Source organism: Prinia subflava, chromosome 10 (assembly GCF_021018805.1).
Source record: "Prinia subflava isolate CZ2003 ecotype Zambia chromosome 10, Cam_Psub_1.2, whole genome shotgun sequence".
Classification (NCBI taxonomy): Eukaryota; Metazoa; Chordata; class Aves; order Passeriformes; family Cisticolidae; genus Prinia; species Prinia subflava.
In genome coordinates this window covers 16765448-16792808 of record NC_086256.1, presented here as the reverse complement: position 1 = coordinate 16792808, position 27361 = coordinate 16765448, and the positions used below count along the sequence as shown (strand labels likewise).

The window sequence follows — 27361 nt, the reverse complement described above, 5'->3', positions numbered from 1 at the left end:
CCTCATCCCTGGCAGATTGAAGGCCAGGCTGGCTGGGGCTCTGAGCAGCCTGCTCCAGTGGAAGGGGTCCCTGCCCATGGCAGGGGGTGGAATGAGATCATCTCTGAGGTCCCTTCCAAACCAAACCTTTCTGTGAGTCTCTGGTTTAGTACTTCTGCATGTTAGTGCCACGTGGAAATAATTTTCCAGGGACAAAACACGTGGGAAACAGCATCACATACTAGCAACTATTAAGCATTTAATCAAGGTATATTATAAAGATAAGACTGATCAATGAGATTTTAAAAAATCTATTACTAGTCCAGTATATATTTAAGTTGGAAAGACTTTAAAAATATGCGGTAATGTGGGGTCTGTTAAAATGCTTCAGGGAAGTTCAGAATATAAATTAAATGCTCATTCTGGAAGATTTTACGGAGATGAAGTCTTTAATATAATGGCACGTTTGACTGAGCCTACATCTGTAGGATACTTGTGACACTTCCTAATGTTAAAGAATTATTACATTGAAATTATTTAAAGAATGTATTAAATTAATGCAATTTTACAACATGAAGAATGTATTTAAAAATCAAATTGAGCTGTAATCAAGGCCTGTGCCATTCCAACAAGCACCTAACCCAGTCAGTTCCTCACTGAGTACTGAAGAAGAGGCACTACCTTCACCAAATTATGATCTAAGGACTCAGAAGGGAAAGGAGACGCAGCCCTCCAGATAGACTTAGAGGAACACAAGTATTTTATAAAAAATGGCAGGCCTAGAAAGGCTCTTTCCAAAGTATCTGGGGGCCTGAAATTAGATGCCACAACATGACTTAAATAAAGTAGGTTTTAACTGTAACTCATTCTGCTTCAGAATGATAACAAGAGAGCCTCCAAATTGCAACTTTACTGCAATAGAACAGTGTTGTACCTTCATCTCCACATTATGTCAACAACAGTCTTGATGCACATGAGATAGCAAGTCAATACTGCCTTGAAATACCAAAAAATTATTAATTATATACAACCAAATGCATCCAATTACCTCTTCATTTGGATCAATAAATATCATAAACATACATAAACTGGGCAGCCTATGCTTTTCTGACATAACAGCAAAGTGCCAGTACGTTTATCACTAGCACCATAAATGTTGCTAGGAAACCACTTTGATTTCCCTTCTACTGGCTTCCAGATAAATTCTATTTGCAGAATATGTCACTATATTAGTAAACTAATTGATAAGTCTCGGTGGCATTTGGTAGTAATTTTTCAATAATTTTACCCAAAAGAAACCAGGACAAACAAGAGTGTCTAATTAATTAGAAAACATATTAAAATTGTAATGTTTTTAAAAAAATCAGTATTTCAAAACCTGCCGTCACCATAAGCTATAGCATTTCATGTTCAAAAGAAATTAAATTCTCCCTTCTTAGTTCAGTGTCTCAACTGAACCAGCTTTTACTATTTTCAGAGTCAGCAAATAAGACATCTGATCTGTCAGATGATTTTTGTGGTAACTGTATATCCAATGACAAATTACTGCAAAAATGTGTTACATGATGGTAGGAAAACATTTGTGAATGTGAACAACAATGAAGAAAGGTATCAAACACATGCTGAGCACCCTCTTTATAACACCTTTTTTTTAGGCACGAGCATTTCAAATGTGATAAAGAACTTTTCTATGTTATTTTCTTTTTAATCTGTTGGTAGCTTCTGTATAGTATGAAACAAAGCATCCTAGAGGTGACCTTACAGCTGAAGTGTTACTTTTAACTAAGTAAGCCTTATAATGAGGGTGAAGAGCATTAGAAAAGCCACATCACAAACACACTGCTCATAGCCCATCATGCATTTCAATTTGTTATCAAACTTACCCCTCTTTTGAGGCTTCTGAAAGAAGGAATTCTGGGCTTCCCTGTTTTTATGTCACTCATGCAATAATGCACTGGTTCAATGGAGAATATGGGATACTGGGACCCATTAGGAGTACTGGATGTGTATAAACTAGTAGGGGTTAGGGGTGGGGATTGTGGCTAATGTGGAAATAAAGAAAGCAATAAATAAGCCAAATGTTCAAAGTGATTTTAAAATGAAAATTCTGTCTTACAAAAATAAAATTTCCATCCAACACAGAAACAGGTTGTAACATTCCAGACACATTTATACTATAACTGTATTGGGTTTAAAAGGTTTCTCTCCTGAATTAATCTTCAGAGTTACAGGTTGCTGCAGAGAAGGAAGGAAGCTTTAGACTCCACTACCACAAGATCCTAACAAGATCCCAAAGCTCCCTGCCTCTTTTCTGAAAACACAGCTCTGCTACTGCCAGTTCAGTTCCCATCATCCTGGAAGCTCGGGCATTCCTGCTCACTACTACCTCCTACATATCGAGGTGCCCTACCAGCTTAGCCAAAACAGAACTATTGGGTACATCTATGGAGAATGACTAATACAAAAAGTATTCTCAAACTCTGTAGGCAAGCTGGACTGACACAATGGCTGCATGGCATTATTAATATAAGCCAAAGAACCTCGTCCCCTTTTTTCAAGTTGCTTCTCTCATTTTTTGTCTCTCATACCTCTGCTATTCTTTCTCAGTTCAATTTTCCTCTACTGTTTCCACTGCTGCACAACTAATTCCCTTTACAAAAGGCTTTTATGTCTTTGACAACATTAAAAACAGGTAAAGGAATACCTGGAAGTCAAGACTAGCCATAGTTTCAGCTAAATGAAGGTCCCCATGAATACCCCAGCTGTAGTAAACCAGCTAATTTTATAATAGATCATTTAAGAATATATTTTAAAACATATATATAGTATTTGGAATTAAGTATGTATCTTCCAGTAAGTATTTTGCTTCCAGCTGCTGTTTTGTGGAGTGCTCCTCCATCCTCCCCAAAACCAGGTAAAAAACAGGGACAACATCTTTCATTTGGTGCAGGTCCTTCGGGAAGAGATGCACGTAGGATGCACACACGTCACACCCGTGGCTCCACAGAGAAACAGCAATGCTGACTCCCTGAATGCTACACACAGGGAGAAACTGGGGAGAAGAAAGAGTGGGGCAGGTCTTGTCAGCTTATTTCAGCTGTCATCACACTAAGGGATTTCTTCTAACTACAGCAAATGCCAAGGCCCACACTGAAACCAGTGTACGTTTACACACTCTCCAAACTATCAGAAAGATGCCTTGGGTCAAACTGGCAACTGTGATCTCATTTCAGAATGGGCCAAATCTCACCCACCTCTGCAGACAAATGCAATATATTTGCCCAAGTATTAATACAGCATTATGAACTGCTCTGAATCATTGATTATATTGCATGACAAGTAAACAATCAGTTTTAACACTCAGCTGGAGTTACATAATATACTGAGGATGGAATAAAGAATCATCTGTATCCTTCCTTTCTGTAAAGACCTACTTTCTCAGAATACTAGCAAGTGGAAAATAAGTTCTACCATTAAGAAGCCCTAAGAACAGTTTCCTGTAATAAATGACAGAAATTGTCTTGGAGCATTAAAAAAACCTCATAGAAATTTATGGGAATCATTAAAATGGCTCACTGATATGCTCCAATATTAAATAAAGATAAGCATAAAATTTAAATATGAAGATGCTGCATTCATTTATAGAGCTAATGCATGTATTGACAATCTTTTGTTGATCCATGAAGGCATCTCACACAGAAACTGTTAATTGTAACTCATAAGAAAACAAAGCAGTAATTTCAATGCTTTAGATTTTTTTTCTTGAGCATAGGAATATTTTTACCTATTTCACAGTAATATTTCTTCTAGGACATTTACCTTCATGGAGCTTCCACAGTATGTTTTATCGATGACATATTATAAACTTCCAGAGAAACCTCAGGAATTTTCAAAACTTGCAGCAGGTGTAATAAAAATCTGTATTAACACTTTTATATATAAATGTGACATTTAGAAGGAGGTTGCTTTTTGTGCCATAATAGACAGATCTGAAGTCTGCCCAATTCCAAAGCATACTCTCCTCTCCCCTTCCCTTATTTTTACATTCTCAGTTAACACCTTTCCTATGCAACTACAGAAAGTCTTTACAGAATCTTAGAAACATTACGGTAATGGGAAGCTCCTTTTATCAAATAATGATTAAAAATGCTCCCAGACACAAATTACTGGAAGAAAAACTGAAAACCTCCCAAGTGACAAATTGATTTTTAACATGGTAAGTACTTCTGATCTCCTCACACTTACTTTAAAAGACATTGGCAGGCAAGGGGAAGATTTTTTAATAATACATGAATTGCACTCTAAATGGCTGGATTTTAATTTTCCAAATAGTAATTTCTTAATTGTTACCTTTGGTTTCTTTCCAAATAGCCACAGCTTTCCTTTAGCCTTGCCGACTGTAGTTTTTGTGTCAATTCTCATTCCCTCTTGCTTTGGTGTACTGATGGTTCCATCAGAGATAGTTCTGTAAATATTCTGACTGTAGTCTTCAAATGGAAAATCTCCAGGAGGTTCAAAACCAGATTTGAAGCAGTCTATCACTAGTTGAGAGTCCTAAACATAGGACATTAAGGAGTTTAAAAAGCAAACCCATCAAGAACCACAGAAAAAACGGAGACAGATTTTTCATTTAATTGCAGAGATGCACAGAAAATAAGAGTGAGCTCAAAACACACACTTTCAGACAGAGCAACTTAGATAACAACATGCTTTTATCTCAGAAGTGCTCATGAATGTATAGCAAAGCATACTCTGCTATTCAGAATACTGCAGCAAATACTTAACTGAGTGAAGTTATGCTAACTGAAGACCCTTTACATGTTTTAATGTCACCTACAGGGGAAAATACTGACCACGGTATTCCAGGATATTTCAGGATAACCAAAATCATGTGTCCAAAATCACACTCAGTGAGAATGTGTCAAAGATACTCAGATTACACAAAATCAATAAAGCAGGAAGAGAGCAGACAACAAAAGCAGAAGTGGTCCCTTCCTCTGAAATCAAAGTCACAACACTTCTGAGGCAAATATTTGACAACAGAAAGGAAACTGTACGGGGTAAGTCAGTCTTTCCCCTCTCCACCACTTCTGCAGCAGTTCAATTGCCCACACACATCTGAAGTTACTCAGTTCTACTTACTCTGTGTTCATCAACTGATTTTGCTGCAAGGATCATCCCCTCTAAGCATTTTGAGATAATTGGGATAACCTTGCGCTCAGAGTCAGCGAAGCCTTTGTAACATTCACTAAGTTTGATAGTCCTTCTTTCATCCATTTCTTGAAGTTGCTGCAAGTGCAAAGAAAGGTAAAATAAAGCTTTCATTTGCTGGTTTTTTTCCTTCTCAATCCTGACATAGGCAGTTACTGTGGTCACTAGAGCATGGGACAGAATTTCTGTGCTTTCCCAGTATTTTTATTTGCTCAACAAAACAAAACTTTAAAAGTCCTTTCAGACACAGACTTCAGATGCCCAGTCCAACAGTTATGAAGACTTTACGCCCTTTGATTTCTAAAAATCATGTAAATAGTTTCTTTTCCTTTTTCTTTTATAAAGCACATGTACAGTGTTTACAGGCAACAGTTTAAAGTATTTGTTTCATACAAAAATTAAAATCACAGTGAAGAAATCTTACTGATTTCTACATCTTCTCACTCTCTTTCTAGTTCCAAGTAATTCCCCTCTGGTGATAAATATCTCCATCTTGCTTTCATTATTATACCTTCCAAGCAATACCAATTACTTAAAAGATAGGAAAAATGAGAAAAACTAAATTATCTGCAGTTTAGACACTCTGATTTGAAATACAAACCATTTCCTTTAGCAGTGTGCAAGAAAGTAAAGAGAAGAATACCATTACGTAAGATTTGCAATAAGAGTTTACTGGAAGAGAACAAGAAAGAATAAATTAAAGAGAAATACTATTAAGATAATAGCCCTGGACTTTTCAAAAGCAAGAATCAGTAAAACATATACCAATAAGTTGTCAAAAACTGGATAAGAAGTTGGCTCTTTCCTATATCTACACTGAGGCAGATGTCTCAAATATTCATCTCTCCAAAGACAAAACAACCACCTAGATGTGCTAACCCCCTCTCCAAGGTTTTCCCATACAATGTTACCAATTTCTTGCAATGAAGTAATAAAAGTGTAGTCCCCAGAGAAAGCAGGACTAGGCCTTTCTGCTCCTACTGTAGAGTTCTAAAAGTGTGAGTAATATCTCACAATGATAATGGATTTTAACCCTGGAGAAATAAAGGCAGTAAGCAAAAGTCTGCTGCAAGCTACAAAGATGATCAACCTGTTTCTCCTGGGAGCTGACTGCAGTTCTTGGATCAGTGTGTAAAGTCAGACCTACTGGAGTGCTGTTTAACAGTTAAAATACTAGAAAATTCTTTAATAAGCCAAGACAATTTTCTCCTGTGAATCCTAGACCTTCTAGTAAGGATTTTTTTTAAAAAATATGAACTGACTTGTGCTTCTGGAAAATATCAAGCATATTTAAGTTTAATATCTTCAAATAAACCCAGTGTTTCACCTTCTATTTCCTCACTCTGTCTCAGCATCAGTTCCCATCCGTATTTCCCAGATGGCTGAAGGTACATGCCAACACACTTCTGGACTCTCCTCACCTGATGCCCCCAGCTACTTCAAACTGGTTTTCCAGTTTTGCCAAGTCCATGTTTTTGAAAGAATGTTAAAAAAAATCTTAATAGTTACATAAAGCATCTCAAGAAATCCCCACTTTAGATGCAAAGTATTGATCTTTAACATTTTACTTGGTTTAGAGATATCTGTGGACTGCTGGTAGGTAACACTGATGGAGCAAGGACTAACTGGGAGCTGGGGATGGTGCTGGAGCTCCTGCTGCCACTGCAGCCGTGCATGAGACCCACCAAAGCACGGCCACATCAGCTGCCTGCTTCCCTCCACCTCACCAGAGGCACAGCACTCACACTCATCCTGACAACTACTCATCAACCCTTATCAGAAGGACTGTTTGAAATGTCTGCTGTCACCCACACAACTCAAATGTTTATTTTGCCAGACCCTTTCAGAAATAGTTAAACAAAGAGTCTATGAAGCATAAAATCTTAGAGAAAATGCAGCCAGGCATTTTTGTTGGAAATCTAAGCATTAGTATGATAAGCAGTCTCATGAAAAAACACAAGTTGTTTCAAGATTATGGTGATTTCTTGATAAAATGATCCACTAAAATCCAAAATAATAGTTTTTAGTTTTGAAGTCTACTTCTTTAGAAAAGGATCAGAAATACTTTATCTGTTAATTAGTTTACCTTGTAAATCTGAGGAATGACAATGTAGTAGTGTTTGTGCTGTTCCCCATTAAAATTCTGTAGTTGTGCAGCATATTCATTTTTGTTTTCATCAGCCATATGTGTGCGCAGGTTTAACTGTTGCTTAGCCTAGTAGGAAAGTGTTATCAGGTTAAATGTCTTGTACTTCTCAATGACACACAGCATTACTTTATGTTATCAACCATGCAAGAACACAGTCACAAGTCATCAAAACCAACACCCTTAGAACTGAAATATAAAGAATGTGGTTCTTCACATTCTGACACTCCCAAAGCTCATTTGTTATATACAGACAAAGCAATGATCACTGCAGCTCCCTTAGCCAGACTGCTTAAATACATATCCTAAAACCCACAGAAGTGACTGAACACATAAACCACGAGGTACCACACAGCAGACAGGTGCCAGTTTAGGGAACACAGCAGAGCCATCCAGAGAGGCTCTGGTGAACTTTAACAAAGCCAAGTGCAAGGTCGTGCATGGAGTTGGGATGATCCCAAGCACTAACACAGGCTGGGAGGGAACGGGTTGAGAGCAGCCCTGAGGAGAAGAACCTGGTGGTCCTTGCAATGTGCACTCACAGCCCAGAAAGCCACCCCTATCCTGGCCTCCACCAGAGGCAGAGCAGCCAGCAGGTCAAGGGAGCTGCCCTGCCCCTCTGCTCAGCCCTCCTGAGAGCCCAGCTGGAGTGCCCTCAGCACAGGCAGGAAATGGACCTGCTGGGAAGAGTCCAAAGGAGAACAGCTCTCCTATAAAGACAGGCTGAGAGATGTGGAGATTTTCAGCCTGAGAAGCAAAGGCTTTGGTGACACCTTAGAGCTGCCTTCCAGTTCCTAAAGAGGGTGTACAAGAGAGCTGCAGAGGGACTCTTCACAAGAGCAGGCTGTGATAGGGCAAGGGGGAATGATTTTAAACTCACAGAGAGCAGGTTTAGATTAGACATGAGGAAAAAATTCTTCACTAGGAGGGTGGTGAGGCACTGGAACAGGTTGCCCAGAGAAACTGTGGGTGTCCCACCCCTGGCAGTGCTCAAGGCCAGGCTGGATGAGGCTTTGAACAATCTGGTCTAGTGGAAGCTGTCCCTGCCCATGGCAGGGAAGTCTTCAAGGTCCCTTCCAATCCAAACCATTCTGATTTGAAGCACACTCCTTTCCTGTGCTGTCTCACATGCCATTTGATTTTGCACATAACAAGTAAGCATATTTTATACACAATTTTATACATTCAATGAATATTGTTTCAGTACTGATGACTAACATGTAAATGAAATATCATTGATAATAAAGTAAAGAAATTTTACTGCCCTTACCTTCTCAACATCAGCCTTTGTCGCATTGGTATCATTGTCCAGTCGTTCATAGCTTTGCTGTGCCTTCTCTGCCTCTCTGCATTCTCTCTCAAATTTCTTTTTGCTCTACAAAAGGCACAAACTTACTGCTTCAACAGCCACTATATTCCCATTTGGTTTCGTACATTAATTCTGAATTCTAAATATCAAAGCTTTCATTTAAGTATCTTAAATTCACAAAGTCCCTTTAAAGGAGCACATTGTTAGCACAGCAACCAGGTCAACCAAATTATTTTGAGGGGAGTCTGAAGGGCATATCTATCCTACAATCATCATCAGTATTCATGTCAAGTGGCCCAGCTGCAGGTAGCACAGACAGCAGTATCCAGTATACTTGATGCCATACATGCAGCTGTTGTCAAGACAACTGCTGTAGGAAAAATTGTTGCAGAAGTTCACATCTCCAGAGAGAAACTGCAACTGAGACTCTAAGCGCCTGCTTCACAGCAAAGTCAGCAAGTGAGATTAGCATGTCCCTTAAAGGCACCCAAATGCATTTAAAAGACTGACTCTACACTCTGGTAAATACAAGGCACTGCAAGTTTGAGCTGAACTGTGGGAACTATCCTGGTGAAGAGTAATAACATCTGCAACTACCACAGCTGCTTCTACTCTGATCCTCTGACAAATTAAATTCTTTGACATGACAGTGAAGCAAGATCCTGCTCATCTGGGACCACAACAACAAAACTTTCATTCAAAACAACATTCACTTCTCCAGTATTGCTTCACAATAATCTGGATCAAAGATTTAGCAAATTTTTAAGAGAGAAACCAGAATGTCAGAATACATCTTGAACAGACTTGGTTGAATTTCATATTTTCTTATCTTTAAAAGCATTTGTTTCAAGAAAAAGGAGCTTATAGTCTGTCCTAGAGACATTCACTCCCTGCATTTCTCCGTTAAACAGTAATTCTACCTCCTGTAAGTACAACAGTCTATAGAGGTATTCTTGAATATACCTTGGAACAAGCCCTCAAGCTCAAGTCAAATTCAGTGACTTAAGATTTAATCTCCATATAAATAAACAAACTGTCCTTTTTCAGTAGCCCAAGGAGAAGCAACCAAGGTCTGTACCCATGTTAAAACCAGATTCCTTTATGCTGGTTACGCTGGATAAAAGCCAAGGCTTCTCTCAAACATAAACACAGAAGCTGTTTACAAGAGATATTTTTATCCAGGGAACTATAAATACTTTGAACTGTATTATGTTGCTAAGTTACTTGGACATTCAGTAATATACATAATTATTAAATTTAAGCAAGACAGATGAAAACAATTCCACTTACAGCCTGTATATCTTATGTAAGTTCAACAGGAATAAAATCCAAACACAAACTCACATTATCCATCTGTTTCCAGCACATGTCCAGATACTGCTGAGCCTTTCGCCCCTCCTGAAGATGCTAAAACCACCACAAATAAATTAAAATTGCTGATGCTTTTAGTATTATTACCATTAATCAGTCCCTGCTCTAATTGAGAGCCTATGATGTGCAGTATCTTCCACCAGTTACCTGTACTCTATGGAAGACATTACTTAAAATGCAAGGATAATATCATTGGCAAAAAAGGTTACTAGTAAGCACTGTCTTCCCAAGATAATAATTTTTAGGTTTAATAACTGTATTATAGTATATAACATTATATATTATAGAAAAATCTTAAATGTGTTTCTAAATTTATTACAAAACCTATGTATTGCCATGTTCATCAAAATGGGTAAACAAATACATCAGTTCATTAAAAGACATACTTCTTGATATCCTATTTTCAAATTCAAAACCACAGAAATTACCATTTTTCTCTCAGTTTTTAGATCATGAGAATATCTCATCAATTCTCCATACACTCTGTGCCCCATTTCTTCTGCAACTACTTCTCGTTGTCCTGCATAGTCATTCAACTCGTTGAGGATGTTAAAAAAGGCAATACACGAAGTAAACCTGGCAGAAAGCACACACAAACAGACAAAAAGTTAGACAGCTTTTTAAAATATACTTATTTTAATATAGTCTGTACTCCTGATTAAATAAAAAATCATAGACATTTTATAATAAACCTTCTCTTAATGCTAATTGAGTTAGAGTAGAAACACAAGCTGGGAAAGCCTATGTTAAGCCTCACATGTACTGTATGTTGCAATGTCTCTCCAAATACATTTTATAAGAACATGGGGTTTGTGGATGGAAAAGAAAGAAGAAGAACACTACCTGGCAAGCCCTGTAGTCTAGAGGTATCTCCTAAGCTGCCCAGGGAGAGGCCTGAGCTTGGGAACGCATACATACGTCCCTAGGCCCCGAGGCTGAGCGTGCTGCAGAGATGATGTGCTTGTAGTCCCGAGGGTGGAACATGCCAACCATGCCACTCCCATGCAGCCCGATGGACGCTACACAACAAGTTTGCTATCAGCTCTGGAGACAGCTGCCTGTTTGCCTGCCCACCTCTTGGCTGGAAGTAAGGTGCCACTATGGCTGGCACTAAAAAGGGGGGAACAGGAGGGGCAAAGGGTAGAAAGTGTGTGTGGAAGGGAAGAAAGGGAAAAAAAAACAGGCACCACATTAAAATATACATCTTTCTCTTGCTTTCAGCTGTGGAATACTGCCATCTCCATAGGCTTGGCTTTTGGGAATTTCAAATGCCACTCTAGCATTGGAAAGCCTATTCCCTCAGGTCCAGGATCTGTACACAGTTAGAAGAGCTAGAGGAAATTCTAGTGTGAATTCTCTGCACAGCATGTGCTCTGGCTGCAACCTGAAACTTGTCCACCTTTTTTATTTCCTAAGACTTAACCTTAAAGAAAAAAAAAAAGTCTTTTCAAATATGCTTTTTCAAATAAACTTTAAAAATGGCTATGGAATGGACAGCAAAACAAGCACATTTCTGATAAATAAAGTTGTTTAGCACAAATTGTTCCTCCACCATTAGGCATCCACTTATTTTGTCTCTGGAGTCAAAGCAAGTCAGCAATTTAAGAGCTCTTCTTGCCCATAACATGATAATTTGTGTACACTCAGGTCTGACTACAGAGATGCACAGCTACATTTCTACTGCCATAAAAATGCAATGAAATTCTCTATTACTAAGCAAAAACCCAAAGCCTAAGTACACACACTTGCTCTTCTTTGAAAAAAATACTAGACTGTATGTAGCAAGCTAAACTTCTGCTTTCAAAATTTCAGTTACCTAAAGATTAATTTGGAAGGGAACAAGTACAACCTGCCATGTTTACTACATTAAAATACCAATGGGAGTAAACAAAGGTTTCATGCTGAAGAATTACAGCAGAACTGTAAGAAGCCAAGCACAATTCTTTTGCTATCACCACCAATTAAATAGTTTATCTTAAAAATAAATCCATAAAAGGACAGCATATACTGTTAGTTCTCACTTTTTACATATAGAACTTGAAATGGACATTCTTACCTGGGTTCCTCATCTTTTGTTGAGCGTTTAGGACAGTACTTCTTAACCAGATTTCTATTAAAGAAGAACAAAAAAGGATCATATTTTAGAGTCTCTTTTGAGAAGACATATAGAAAACTGCATGAACAAATTATTTCTGTTTAATGTTCTATGAACAAATCTATTCCCTCTATCTAATTCCCTTTAGATAACACAAGGCTGAAATCTACGATATTATCAAGGTTTTACACCACTTTGACCTAGAACAATTTGCAAATATTTTAAAACTTCTACTGCAGTGACTAGACATGAAATGAAGAGTTTGTTATTTAATATCCTTTTCCTGCATGCAGAAGGCAGCGGCAGACGAGGACAAGGCCAACATCTGAGCACCATGAAACACAGACAGTGCACGCTGTGTGCTGTGCCATGAGCACAAAACTCCTGCCTGGAGTAAGCTTTGAGCAGAGATTCAGGTCAAAGATTTTAACCACAGGATTCCCAAGCCTTCAATGAGGACATGTCCAGAACAGGAAGGGCAGCGTGTCTTTTTGGAAAAAAGATTTTAGATCAGCATTGCTAATAGCCGGATTTTAGAAACCAAGCAAATCTCTAGAAGACAATCCACAGGACCAGCACTTGACACAGTATCACAGTCCAGTGAGAACAGTTTTCTGAGAACATTCATAGCAAATAATCTGCTTATCACAGAACGCAGGGAAAAAAGAAATGGAGTAGTTAAAATAAGACTCTAGGAGAAAAAAATCTGGCATGTGTGTTGTGTATTTCACCGCACTGTCTCTCTGTAACTTCAGTTGTTACAATCATGAACTATCTTACCATTAAAACAAAGGTGCAAATTCTGCTTTCATCTAAAATAACCTTGTACAATTTCTCAAATCCATTTATCTGGAAGTCATCTCTACGGTACAAAAGTCCACACAGTGAGATTATGCCCAGTCACAACATACACACCAGAATACGAGCAGGGAGTTGGTGTGGAAATAGTAAGCCTGGATCTTTTGCCTGTTTCTACACCCTCTGAGACTACAACCAAAAAAATCCAGCTATGATAAGAAAGTTAGGTCTTTTTTATATCAATATGTACTAAGAAACAGAATAAACACTGTCTTTTTAAAAATTATTTACACATTTTAAAGTAACCTCCTAACTGAAGTTCAAGTAAGAATCTCTTCTCGCTATCCCCAGTAACGTTCTACTGGGTAGGGATTAAATGCAGACATTTTGATAGGAAAATGCATAAACACAATAAAATAATAATAATAATATTCACTAAGTAACTTTCCTGTGTTCCATTTGTCCTTATATTTCTGCTTTGTCCCTCAGTGCTTAATAATGAATAGGAAATCCTAAAATTCATGTTATTTTAATTCAGAAGGTGAAATGCATAACACACATACAATGCTGTAGCTAAGCAACCATGCACGAGCCTTTTCAAGGGTAGATTTTCAGAGCTGTTAAAAGTAAGAAAAGAAATTACTTACTATAGCCATACAGTTTAAAATGGCAGGAGAGAAGGGGCATAAATATAGATTATTTACTAGCATGCTGATTTCCGTTCTGGTTTCATTCTTTAATGCAATTGTTTACTATTTGTAGAAAGACAAAAATGTCTTCTTCTAATAACAGCCAGCTTCATTAGTCAATCCCATCTAATTTTGGACCAAAGGAACACACAGGTTTCAGATATTATGATCAGAATTTAACAGCACAAGGTGCAGCAATCAAAGGCAATAAATAAGAAATGACAAGCAAATGCAGGGCTCAAAGATCAAAGAAAAACCCAGTGTCCATGTGAACAATTATGCATATATGGCTTTTCCAATAAGTGAATACCAATACCTAATCAAAACAGAGATCTTAAATTTAAATCTTTGAAAAAGCACAGGTTGACAAGCAGTCAGTATGAGCATAGATTTGAAAAGTGAAATGTTCTTTCAAAGAGGAGCCAGCTGACACTTCTAAGGGGACATAACATTCTCTGGCATTTCAATCTAAATCCATGCCTAATTCTCAGAATTCAGGTATGGATCTGGACTAGTGTATAAGAAAACTGTACAGGTAATTGCTGATCATCAGAACAGAAACAAGCCTACAGGATTAATGTCTTTGCTTCCTAAGAAAGGTGCAGTTGATGACACTTGAATCATTCACTCTTTGGAAGTAAAATTTTGATGGCTTCTTTCACACTGTCTTACAGCCAGCCATTTGGAAGCAGATTTTATACAGGATTAACCACATCCAATTGTGCTGCTCCTGTAATTTTATTAATCTCATTTCCTGGTATAAACTGGTCTCAGGTCAACACCAGTGAGACAGGAAGCTGATTTTTAAAAGAAGTACCACCTCAGTCACCTAGGCAGAAGTTTCAAAATGCACTTCAGTTGATAAAAATTACTTATAGTCAGGTACATAGAATATCTACACAAAATTTTACAGATGTGTAAAAACTTGTGTTTATAAACTCAAAACTAAGTTTTCTTCAGTCAATAATACAGCACATAAGGAACAGAAGCAGCAGCATCAACATGATACAATTTCTATTACAGTAGAAGCTCAGGTCCTGTGGTATCTGCTTGTACTAAAACCACTACAGCCTCTAGATCATATTACAAATGAGCCTGGTCACAAACTTTTTTTGCTTTCATAAGCAGCTAAAATTGCAGTAAGTACATAAAAGCAATTCCTAATTATATGTAAATTAATAGTTTCAATACAATTCTGGTGTCTTCAGTGACTGCACATCAGTATTATGGACTGGGTGAAAATGATAACAATTAACTGTGTTCAGTAACATCTCATCAAAAACACTGGAGCAATCAATCTTATAAAATTGTAACCTGGACTTCAAGTTTACAAAACTAAATATCCTTGGAACCTTTAAGAAATCACATGTTTAAGTTCATGGCAACAGGACTACAAAGAAACCTGTCACAACCATATTTGAGTAGTAATGAGCAGTGTAAAATCTCAGCACCAATCAAAGGAAGAGAGTTTTCAGAAATGATTACATGTGGTGAAAATCTGTGTTCCCAGCTTTAGATTTGAGCTTACACCCATTTTTGAAAGTGTTTCAAAGATTATGCATATAAAAATGTGGAAACTGTCTCAGTTTGACTGGATATATGCATATATGTATATTGCATTTATAAAAATATCACTTAAACACAACAGTATGCAGAAGGAACATGAAAAATAGATTTGATCGGAGTAACTAGGTATCTCCAGAGATCACAATGCACAGTTTTAATGGGCAACAAAAAGCTCATTAACTATTTGCTACTTGATATAGCTACCTGCTTTAAACCAACAATAGAGAAGTTGATCATACTCCGAAATTTTATTCCACGGCAGTTTCATTTCCAGCTGCAGGTATAACTTGTATTACTGCCTAACATCACAGAAAGTGGAACTCCTGTGCCTGCTCAAGTGTTATATTGCTTTGGACAGGATGAAAAGGGAGTGAACCTCCAAAATTATCTTGTGTGTAATGATGGGGAACAACAGACCTTCACCTTGCCCCTTTTAAGAAACAATGCTGATCAAAAACAGTATCTGACAACTCAATTTAAAAATTCAGTCAAGAGCCCAGTACTTGGTCACATACTAAATATATCTTTTTCCAATTACAAAATAAAAGCAAATCAAACAGTCATATCACTAAAATGGAATGTGTTAATGTACAATATACCCTGCAATGTCTCTGTCCCGATTCACATCACTGTAACTCAGTAACAGCCTCTAATAACCTTTGTAAATCTGGGGGTACCACAATACACTAACTGAGACCTACACCATACAAAACTGTAGATTTTCCTTTAAGTTAGCTCAAACAAAATCAAATTACACTTTCTTTTTTTTGTTTCAGAACACATTATGTTGCAGACAAAGACAAGACAAGCTGTCTAGGGTGGTTTTTTTTCCCCCACAGACAATTGAGGATTCCCCAAATTTTCTTGTAATTTTTTCAGTATCGAAGAATAGCAAGGAATGACCTGTAACCTAAAGCCAGCATTTGGAAAAGTTATCCCTTCTGGAATTGGCAGCCATGAGCTGCAACACCTGCATACAGTAAGAATACAGTGAGTGCTCAAACAGCTCCTCATATGCTGTACAGGCATCACTTGTCATCTCCTAGAAGACCTGGAAGGGCTGTTGCACCTGGGAAAGGCTCATCACTAATTTGTGACAGTATAAAGAAAAATAAAGTTTTCAAAATGCAAGGGTATACACAAAGTGAATGTGAATTTCTGCCAGGAGATGGACTCTAATTTGTGAAAACTGTAATGAAAAGTTCACTCATGTTTTCATCCTTGGGTTTAAGTTGATGAGAATAAGATCCATCAACGACCTCAACAGCATAATTTATGGTCCACACTGAAACTAAGACAGAAAAAAACCCCCATGCATCACTAGCTTTATCTCCTGACTAAACCTGGCTTCCCTTGGTCTCCCATCCAAGTACGAAGAGTGACTACCTCTGTACTGTTCATACTCCACCAAGCAAGGGCATTATTAATCTTAGTTATAAAGTTCATTATGAAAAGAGTCTCAACACTCTTTTTCAGATTGTTTTCCATTACAAAAGGAAGAAACATATACTAGAAATTTCCAGTAGGGCTATTAATATCTATCTCATAGGCCATATGCTGCCAATATTAAAATTCACCCACACCACAGTTCATCCCACAAGATCTTCCCTCTCAGAACTTCCCAGGAGCAAGATGCAGGATGGTTAACTCTTCTGAAGGTGACAATTTTGCTTGATCTCCATTCCCCCTGGGCCTGATAACTATTTTATATCATTAAAAACAGTGAGTGTCCTCAGGAGGAATGATGGCTGAAATCAAGTTGTTATCACAAAACAGTTCACTACTAAACAATCAAGTCTCCTCCAAAGAATACATATGCAAGAGTATCAAAGAGTAGCTTCATGCACTGGTCTGCTGGCAGAAAATCAGTGACCCTGTGATGTGTGTGCTGTCCAGACCCTCGTGGGCAGCAGGCAGGAAGTGCATGCATGCACTGTATAACGTGTGTGCAGCAAGACCTGTGCTTCCCAGAACTGCCATACTTACTGCACAGGGACAGGCACTCCACGCATCTCACAGAACGGGTACTCGACAAAATTCTTTCATTTTTGAAAGACACTTCAAGAAAAACCAATAGTTTTACCCAGAGTAAAATGCTGAACAGAGAAAATTTCCTATTTTTAGTCGCATTCTGAAGTAATAATATGTTGTCTCATCTTGCTGGCTGTGGAATGAACCTTTAAATACAATTAAGCAAAATGGCATTTGTTAATACTATTTAAGGAAAAGATCTTGACAGATCTCTGTGGAAATAAAACATATTTCTGTTTTTTAACAGACAACTGAAAACAAATCAAAACAGGGCTGCAAACTGTGCTGTGCATGCTTCCAACTTTCCTTTACCTCCTCAAGTTCTTCCATACCAGCTTTGGAAAAGTGGTATTTCTTTTCTTCTTCTAAGAAAAAAATTCATTCAGTAAAACAATGGGTTATTATGTTAGGTGAATATATACAACTGGATGAAAAGAAACTGATAAAGAAATCCAAAAGGAAATGAGCAGCCCAGATAGAGAACATCCATATCCTCAGCTGTGAACCTCATTACTGTATTAATGAGGAAGGATTTCTCAGCTCTCTATCTAGTGACAATCTGGTTTGCAAATGATGAGATGATGGAAGAAACCACAGGAGAGAAGTTGCTATCAGTTTCAGTCTGACAAGGGTAGGCAGCAGCCTCAGTCAGATCCCCAAAGGAATTCAAGACAGTAAAGATGGCAGTGAAGGCCAAGTTCACAGAAGTGTCTTACTTTAAATTTTATTCTTGAAGCACTGAGTGCACTGGTGGTAAAAATCAACCTACTTTATTCGAAAGAAATAACTGACTCTGAAGCAGCCATTTCATGGCTGCTAGTCTCCTTGTACGATCCCTGAAGGGAAATTCCTACTGGACCTAAAAGATGTTTCACTTGGCAGCTACAGAACAGAAGTAAAACAAAGGGTGGCTGGGTTACAGTCTCACCCAAAGGGACAAGACCTGCTATGGAAAGGGCGTGCTTGAAGGACAGGAAGGTCTTGTTGTTTTCTCAAGTTCTACTCAATTATTTCCATCAGATTTCTTAACACAATGTAGTGTAGCTCTTGCCAATTCAATATGAGAAATTAATTAGTAGCAGAGGCACACATACACACACTCAAGTGTAGATATAGATAATGCACTTTACAATAAACATGCTGATAGTCAGTCCAAAAAATCACTACTGTTTTCCTTGTTCTGAATATTTAATTTTAAGCTTTAAATCTTTCTAGTTCAAAGATATGAAGGGTGGGTGGGAGAGAAGGCAAAAACAAGCAAGCAAGTGCACACCCAAAGATAATTTTCTGTTTTGGACTGGTCTGTCGTGAAAACAGCTAATGATCTAATTCACTCTGTAAATGAAAAACAGTGATTAATCACAACATTTCATACTTCCCCACCAAGCTATACAGTGATTTCGAGTAACTTTTAAGTTCCTCTTGCAAGGAACAAAACCTTACCTCAGTTGTTTTGCATAGTTTTGCTCAATTTCTATCCTTTCTTTTACAAATTTTGCGTATTTCTCCAAGAAGTCAATGCCCCACTGTGTATGCTTGTCCAAGTTATCAAACTGATCCTTTAAAAACAAAAGGAAACAAAATTATCCAAAATTAGTTCAGAATCACAGCAGCACAAGATTTGCACATCATTTATTTATCAGCTGCGGTTTGAGGGCATGCTTGCTATTTGGGTAGAAGTCATTCGAGTTATAAAGCAGTCAAATGTGTATATATGTATCAGCCATATACCAGAACAGTAGGTTCCATGTGCAGGAACAGATCTACCTCTCTTTCTAAAAACAGCTCTAAATACTTGCAGGTTAAGCTGCAAGCAGTCTTTCAGCACTTTCACAACGCAAATTTATCTTTCTTTCCTCTCAAAACCCTTTATTTCAAAAGTGAATCTTTTCCACCAAGATAACAGACACAACCAAAGATCACTATTAGATCAATAAGAGATGGCTCACAGAGGAGATGTCAGGCAGATTTGAAACACAAGAAGTTATAATTTCATTGGATACAAAAAATTACTTTCACTCTTAGGATTACCCACTGAAAGAAAAATAACATAAATTTTAGCAGCATGACTAAGTTGGGTGTAGTCTGCATATCAAAAACATTTATTAAATCAAAACTGTATACACACAGCTCATGACCAGCTCTGACTGGAGATTCCAAAGAAAGCAAACCTGTCCTTAGTAATTAAGAAAGATACAGCAAAGGCACAACACAAACAGGAGAAACAATCAAAAATAAATTACATTTCAAAAAAAAAATTAGGGAATTTTTAATACATTAAACCATCTTCAATCTTTCACTGCACTCTGTACTGACCAACAGGTGGAGGATACACTAAGACAAGCTGAAAAGTCAAAAAACAAGTGGAAATATGGGCAGGAGTTAAGAACTAGGCAGGAGAAATCAAAGGTACAAAATACTGCCTAGCGAACATTTTTAGTCTAACACATACTTGCATTTTATGCTACAATAATCTACCACAGCAAAAAAATCATGGATTTTCAGTTTACAATGGCATTTAAAATGAGCAGTTACTTTTTAATCCAAAAAGACAAGTAACTGAAACATCAAAGTTGGTGTCCTGTAAAGGCTGAATCCAAATACACTTCACAGTAAACTTAAAAAAGCAGAAAAAGAAAAAAGCTAAGGAAACAATTAAATTCAAAGTTTAATTAATTTACACAAAAAAAGTTCTGAAGGCTGTTTATCAGAGGCTATCTCTTGCAGACTCAGTAGCTTGCCTGAACCTAATGAATGATGTAGACTTCTAGCATTAGCAATTTCAGTTCCATTTCAACATGCAGTAGGATGATCTACAGCTAAATCAAAAAATGCGATAAAATCCCGCAAGGCCTAAGACTCAAGGAACACACATTCATTTACAGAGATACCAGGTGAACACAGCTATATAACCAATGGAAATAAAAATAACCTAACAAGATTAAGGCTGCTCTCAGATGTTGCCTTGCAGGTCCCAGTACCCTTCACCATGGACTAACAAGCACCGCCTTTAGTGCCTTGAACACTTCAGTCCAATGGCATCCAAGTACTGCAACCAAAAGTATCATCCTGTTCCACCACCAGCCTCCGCAGCACTCTCTCCACCAAAATCACTTTCCCTGATGTTTCACCACAGAAACAGCCAAGAGATGGGAGAGGGACTGAAGACAAGACTTCAATGTATTTGGGAAACCATGGTCTGTATCTCGCATTATTCTGATATGTGCACTTTGCACCAACTGGATATTTCCACTCGAAATATTTTATGCCAAATAAAGTGACATTTCTGCTACTGCTTTTAGAGAAGCTGCACATGCATTGCCTGAGTGTGGGAACAGGGAGACAGGTACCAGGCTGTGGCGTCAAACCACATTTGCAAATATGCATAAAAATGCATCAATCTCAAGAAGCCTTTCTTTTTTATAGTCCACTCATTTGTGTAATTACTCTTACAAAATTAACCTAGCATCCAAAAGTAGTTTGTAAAAGATGCTTTTGGCATGAAGTCAATACCTAATACCATTAAAAGGAACTGACTTCCTTCAGCACACAGCAGAACAAAGCCTTTGCTGTCCTACTTAAGCTCTTTAGACCACAAAGCTCTCATTTGTTGCTAACGTTTCATTAGCATTAGGGAACACCACATTACTCATGTTTCCAAACATGCAACCAGAGACAGTGGCTTTCCAAATATTTTGTTCAAACAAAAAAGGGCTCCACTGCTCAAACTTCCTTCAAGATCTGCTATTAATAAGTAAATTACATTTGACAAGCTATCACGCTTTACTACAAGGATTTCATCACTGATCACATGACAAAAACTCTTTTTACCCCCTTAATTCCTCTTCTTAATCTGATTCTAGAAACAGTATGTTCTGTGCAAAGACAGCTTTGCTGGATTATCCCACAAGCTTCACAAGTTTTCAAATTCACTATAAACAATAAACCAGTGAATGGAAGTCTGCAGCCACAGGAATCACCTTACACTATTCTGTTAAAGCCACTGAGATAAATAAGCAAAAGATAAAGGCAACATCAACGAATAAGCAAAAAGGACTGGCCTTTTCAGAAAGGCTTCCAGAAGGGAGTAACAAATCTACTCATTTACTTTCAATCTCTCTCCAGAAGCTCACGTTTGAGCTCTGGGCCTCAATGAAGCAAAAGGTTCCTTTTTGTACCAGAACACAAACAACAAATCTTCCAGACTGCTACAAAGGAAATCAAACTAATGCACTGGGATAGAAGTCATGTCTTCAATGGAAAAAAAGTGGTCAAAAATCAGGCAATGCTGTACAGATAAGAAAATAGACCAAGTGAATCTTGTCTTATTAGACAAGATAATAAATAGTTCCAATGAAATTTAGGCCTGTAATTTCAAACTAAATATATCAGCATATTAATTTGGCTAGGTTCTTTATAAGAAATATGAAAACTGCATTAACTAGCCACCAGCAGGCTATTAAACAAAAAAATCACATCCTACCATATCTGGCTATCTACATCTTGATAATGAAGTATGTTCTCAACAGTATTTCCAAGCAAATATATATTTCTGTTTGTCTAGTAACTGCCCACACCCCTTGGCAGCTGAGCAGACAATTTTTGTAAAAAACTTTATTAAAACTGCAGCTGACTATTATTAAAGCGATCAAGGTCAGCTAAGGGATGGTGCCCGTAGTACAAACTGCCCACTCAAAAATGGAATGTAGTCCAAAAATGGAATGGAGTCCAAAGCCTCTCCATTACAAACAAACAAATCTGACACTTGACAAGAAGTTTGGAGTAGGTCAAAACAGACTATTCCAAAACAAACGTCACCTACCTAAATTCTACTTCCAAATTATTTACTGGAAACACAAATCAATGTTACAAACACCCCCAGTCTGCAGTTCTAAACTTATCACACGCTTGCAGATACCAGGAAGCATTACAAACACAGCAGCTGAAGCATCAGAGCCAAGAGTGAACCTGACTCAAACCTGAACCCAAGACAAAACAGACTCTCCTGGTTAAACTCGAGATTTGCTCTCCTCCGCTTACTGACACTTGTTTTTTCTCCAAACCAGCCTCAAAAACCAATAGAAAGAAAAACACGGGAGATCTCTTCTGAGACAGCATGCTACAGCACAAATACTGGACGTTTTGTCTTCCCAAAGCTACCAGTCCAGACACTGGACGAGTGTGGGAGTTTCAAATAAAAGGCATTAAACAAGATTGAGATTTTAAAGGGGTTAACATCCCCAGCTCTCATCAACTTCAGAAAGCAATTCTACTTGCATTTAAAGATAGGATTGTGATATCATTCCGTAAAAAAATCCTTTTGCTTCACTAATTTATTCCTTTGCAATATGCAAACTAGCTAACTGCATTAACACCGAATTGCTTTCAAACTAGTCTCCCATTTCACTGACCTCCAGACAATACAGCTGAAAGTTTTAAGAATCACATTAAACATTGAAGTACATTGACTTACAAGTTTCAGAAACCTATCGCAATTAATTACACCTGCATTATCTATTTAATAAAACATTTTATTTGAAATGAGGGTACTTTGCATTAATTATTCTACCATCTCTCTTGACTCAACTGCACATCATTACTTCCATACTTTCATCTGACCACAATTTAGTCTGCAGTTACCCAAGTGATGTTATTTGCACCTTTGAAGCACTGGCTCAAGATGAGGTTTTTTCCAATTCTTTGTTCTCCAGGCTGCACAGCCAGTCTAAACTTCCAAGTCAGTGAGTGGGAGATTAAAAACTCAATCCTGTCTTTTGCTCTCTAAATTCTTAACCCTTATGCAGGCTGGTATAAGGAAATACGTACTATGCCAATGTTCAGAGCATGGAAAAGCAGCAATTGGGCCTTGGTTCAGGGAAAAAAATTCAAAACACTTTGCATTGAAAAAGCCCCAGGGCATTTGTGGATATAAATGTTGTATTTTATTACCACCTTATGAAAACCCATGACTTACCTATTCACACAACTACAAATGCACAGAAAGCCAAGTGAGAAAATGTGGGCGATTAGATACTTAATACCAATCTTAGCAGTTCTTGTTTATTCAATTAATGGCCATGATGTTTATCACATGAACCTGAATTATGGATAAATTTAAATGATAGGGTAAATTCTGCATAATGTCTTTTTTTTCCTGCATGCGCAGCACTGCAGAAGAAAAAAGACTGCTTTGTAACATCCAACTCTATTCAAGAAGTTACACATTGTAAGTTACAAAACATTATAAAGTGACTATTTAACATATCAAGATTTTATGAAATTGTTATGAAATAAGAAGCTGAAGCTGAATTATGAAACATTATGCAGCTTAGGTTTTTTTTTTTTTACTTTTAGATAATTATCAAGGCCTTCAAATGATTCACTGTTTTACTTGAGGTATCTCCAAGGAAATTTCTTTATTTCAAAAAAGGAAACAAAACGGAAAATATCTTGCAGTGTTTGTACAAAGAACTACCTGATGCACTGGGTTAAAAGCTATGGGAACCATAATCATCCATTAATATATTAATGAGAAGGTACCAGTATAATATACTATACCTTTCTCTATTTGTCTTCAGGACAAGTTAATTATAAAATTGTATTTTAATTAGAGCTTGTTACACTAATCTGCTTCTGACAATACATTTCAGTTTCTCTTTGTGGATACGTCTTCACTGTCTGTTTTTGGTTTCTACTTTTGTCTCTATCTTTATGCATTCCTGCTTCCTTTTCTATCTTAGGATAATAGCTCTTTTATTTTACTGTCTGAACTGATTATCATTTCTCTGTATTCCTGCCTGTTTGTTTTCATAATTATCAATTTGGTTAGGTCTTTCTTTTTTCCTTGCAACTGCAGTGTGCTTCTTCCTAACAGGCAGACAAAAGCTGCTCCCAGCTAAACAGTACTTTATCTTTTCAAAACACCCCGTTAGCTTCACATCTAAAAACTAACAAAGAGCTGCTTCTATATCAAGAACAAAAAAGAAAGTGTTTTGCTTTTCTGCTGTCTATGAGTTCTGGATTGTAGCTCCAGACTAATCTGCGAATTATACCTCATTCCTCTCTGAAAATAATCTGGGTATTACAGTTAAGAGAGAGGAAAAAATGTGCTGTGAGCAAACTTAAAGGCTAAGTATTTTATAGACTAAAAGATTAATATCAATTAGAAGGTTCAGGACAGCAACATCAAAAGCCACAGTGACACTGGAAATAAAGCAGAGGCACTGAGATTAAGATGAGAAAAACAGTAACATGTTCATATACATAAATTAAACAGTACTTCACATTTTAATTTCATATTAAACGTTCACTTTAGATTGTACAGGCATATGTACAAGATACTATGAAGAAAATCTGCTAGTCTTTTTTGAGACATGAAAAGAAGAATGATTCCCAAAAAGAATTTCTGAGAACAGTTTGTAGGTTGACCTTCAGGACATGGAGCTACTTTGTTTGCAAAAATTAAGACACTAGTATTAAAAGCACACTATATTGTAGCTTGAAAAAATTTAAGTGAGAAACTCTGCTAGAAATGCACAGTGTTTAATCTGCAAAAGGAAAACAACAGGAATTTAAAAATCACTTTTAGCTGGACAAAAGACTAGTTCGCACTGAGGAAGAATTAATAAATTCATAATATCAAAACAGTATGAAATATCTATTTGCCAGTTAAGCTTTAGCATATATTTTTAAAAAGCAGTATCACTGTCAACTTTAATTTTAAAAAGTCTATTTCTGCAATTAAAGAAACACTCGCATGATAAAGGGAGCAAAAAGCTCAAACAGGTACTGAACCACTGCAGAACCGGCCACATTGTAAGATAAGGTATACAGCAAGTCAGCTTTCTAAAGCAAAGCTAAAAATGGAGAGATGCAATTGAGGAAGAGAAACACTAGGACTGTTTTTCTCCATAAAGATGCCCCCAGACCAGCAGCAAAGGAACTGCTTTGGAAACTCTAGATCAAAGGCAGGTCTGGCAGGAGGGGATGTCTTGTTTGAGACCTAACAGCTTCACAGGCGTGACACATTCAGTTTCCAGGAAAGAGCAGGAATCTGCCACAGACAGAGTATGTGTGGAAACATTTGTGACTGCTTTTGAAATGAGCAGCCATAATTACAAAAAAATCAAGTTCTGCTTCTGGAGATTAGCAGATCAGCTGAACAACATTAGAGATTACAGCTGTGCACTCCAGTTCACCCGTGCCACTGGGTGGATCAGCTGGACTGATCCTTAGACTGTACCAGCAATAGTTTCCCACCAGCAGAGCAAACTGATTGAAAAAGTTCCCAACTGGGACACTGAGCACCAATGTTAAAACAAGAGAGGAAAGGACACGCTGCCACAGAGGGTATCTCAACAACCACTCCTGTTTGCCCTGTTCATGAATGATCTCCAGAACTCTTCAGTTAACAGATGGTCACATTCATAAGAACAGCACATTTACCTCACTGCATCAGCATGCAAACTTTAGGAAGGAAAACCTCATTCTCTGCAGCACCTACAGGTCTGCTCTCTTCTCCACTCCATCCCGCTGTGTAGCCCCACGGCAGGCTCACAGCCTGCCACACACTGCAGGGAGGGCTATTCCCTACAGACACCACTTCTTCCTCCTCAGGAAGCTCTTCCAGCACAGTGTGTAGCAGCCAGAACACCGTTCCAGGCCTCCTTCCTCTCTGCTACCCCTCACAGCCTCTTCACATTGTGCTTGTCAATGAACAGGTTCCTCACTGTGGGTATGGACCAGCTGTAACATCCTTACCTCCAAGCTAGGCAAGAGGTCAGTACTGTGTCCCAAGCAGTCAGAATGGACTCCCCTACCACCACCACTTAAGAAAAATGCACACACACACATTTGTATGAAGTAAGTTATCACTAGAATACAGTGGATCAGAACCCCTTCATTTAGCTTTCAATCATCCCTTTAATGCGATTCTACTTTCAATTGGGAAGAATTTTTTTAAAAGAACTTAGCCAGTTTTCTTCTCACATATGTTCCTAATAGAGATTGTCAGAATACTTGAGTCTTATCTGCATTTGAACCAAAGCTTAATTCTGAAACATGTTCTATTTTAAGCTTAATTCCCACACTAACTTAAAACAGACCATTTCCAAACATCGCTATCCAAGACAACAGCAGATCACAAACCGTGTATTTTCGAGCATTATTGCATTAAAATAGTTGCCATCTTTAGACAGGGCAGTATTACACTTGCCTGATATAAACAAAGGATATAATTATGTCCATTCCCCTAAACACCAAGAAATCTTATTTTCACCATAGCCAAGCTAGAAAACAGGCACTTCCTGAGTCTTCTGGGGAATGGCTGAAGGTTGTTAATAAACAGGCTGAAGCATAAGTACATTTTAGTCCTAGTTATGTCACTTGAAATAGGAGACAGGAAGACTATGTTTAACCCTAAATGAAGTAAGTGAGATACCAAGCATCACAGTAAAAAAATGCTACTACTGTTTGTGCAATGCTTAGAGATGCTGTTGCTCATTATAAGAAATATCTGGAGAAAATCCAATTTTTCCAGTAACACTAGAATAACATTATAAAGCAGAGAGGCTATATATCAACGAAGCAACAGAATACTGAATTTGCTGTATGACCAACAGCCACGTGAGGCCTCATGTGAAGCAGAAGTCCTCTGCAGAACCAGCACATTTACTGCATGATTAATGGTAGCCTACAGAAAATTTGCAAGAACAAATTGTCTGGCTTGGAAAGCACTGATGCAAGACTTTTATTTTTGAAAAATTTTGTAAACAATCATTTAGTTCTTCAGTTACAAAATATTATTACATGACTTGACATGTACATGGTGAATGTTTAGTATGACTAAAGAACCCTTGCTGAAACCTTTCAAAACTTTTAAATGCCTCTCCACCAACTACAGACACTTCCACAATATTATTAAAAATGCATCCACAGGAGACTGACTGAGCAAGCAACTCTGACACTCCCCAGTTCCTGCACATGTGACTTCATCTATTTTTGCATTCTGGAGGATCTGTTTTTTCAAAATTTCTAGAAACAAGAAAGGGATCTCACCTATTGACTTCTCCAGTGAAGGGTTAAATTCCTGCTCTGGGCAGTCTGGCATCTACCAAGCAGAGTATGCACTGGCTTTTGTCCTCTCCATGCACTAAGGGAGTGAACAG

The 27361-nt window shown here is 37.7% G+C and overlaps 1 protein-coding gene across 3 annotated transcripts in view; it reads right to left on the bottom strand.

The window, feature by feature from the left end:
* The window catches only part of FNBP1L (formin binding protein 1 like), a 55919-nt gene that overhangs the window by 9326 nt on the left and 19232 nt on the right, over nucleotides 1-27361 (bottom strand). For 2 of the 3 annotated variants that reach the window (XM_063407527.1, XM_063407525.1), the window contains exons 2-9: nucleotides 18639-18754; nucleotides 12073-12126; nucleotides 10445-10592; nucleotides 9990-10052; nucleotides 8607-8711; nucleotides 7277-7405; nucleotides 5122-5268; nucleotides 4330-4533 (exon numbers count right to left, since the gene is read on the bottom strand). In XM_063407527.1, coding sequence (XP_063263597.1) covers nucleotides 4330-4533; nucleotides 5122-5268; nucleotides 7277-7405; nucleotides 8607-8711; nucleotides 9990-10052; nucleotides 10445-10592; nucleotides 12073-12126; nucleotides 18639-18754 — 966 coding nt within the window. Of the gene's footprint in view, nucleotides 1-1862; nucleotides 2022-4329; nucleotides 4534-5121; nucleotides 5269-7276; nucleotides 7406-8606; nucleotides 8712-9989; nucleotides 10053-10444; nucleotides 10593-12072; nucleotides 12127-18638; nucleotides 18755-27361 lie in introns of all 3 variants that reach the window. The other variant, XM_063407528.1, reaches the window with a different exon arrangement.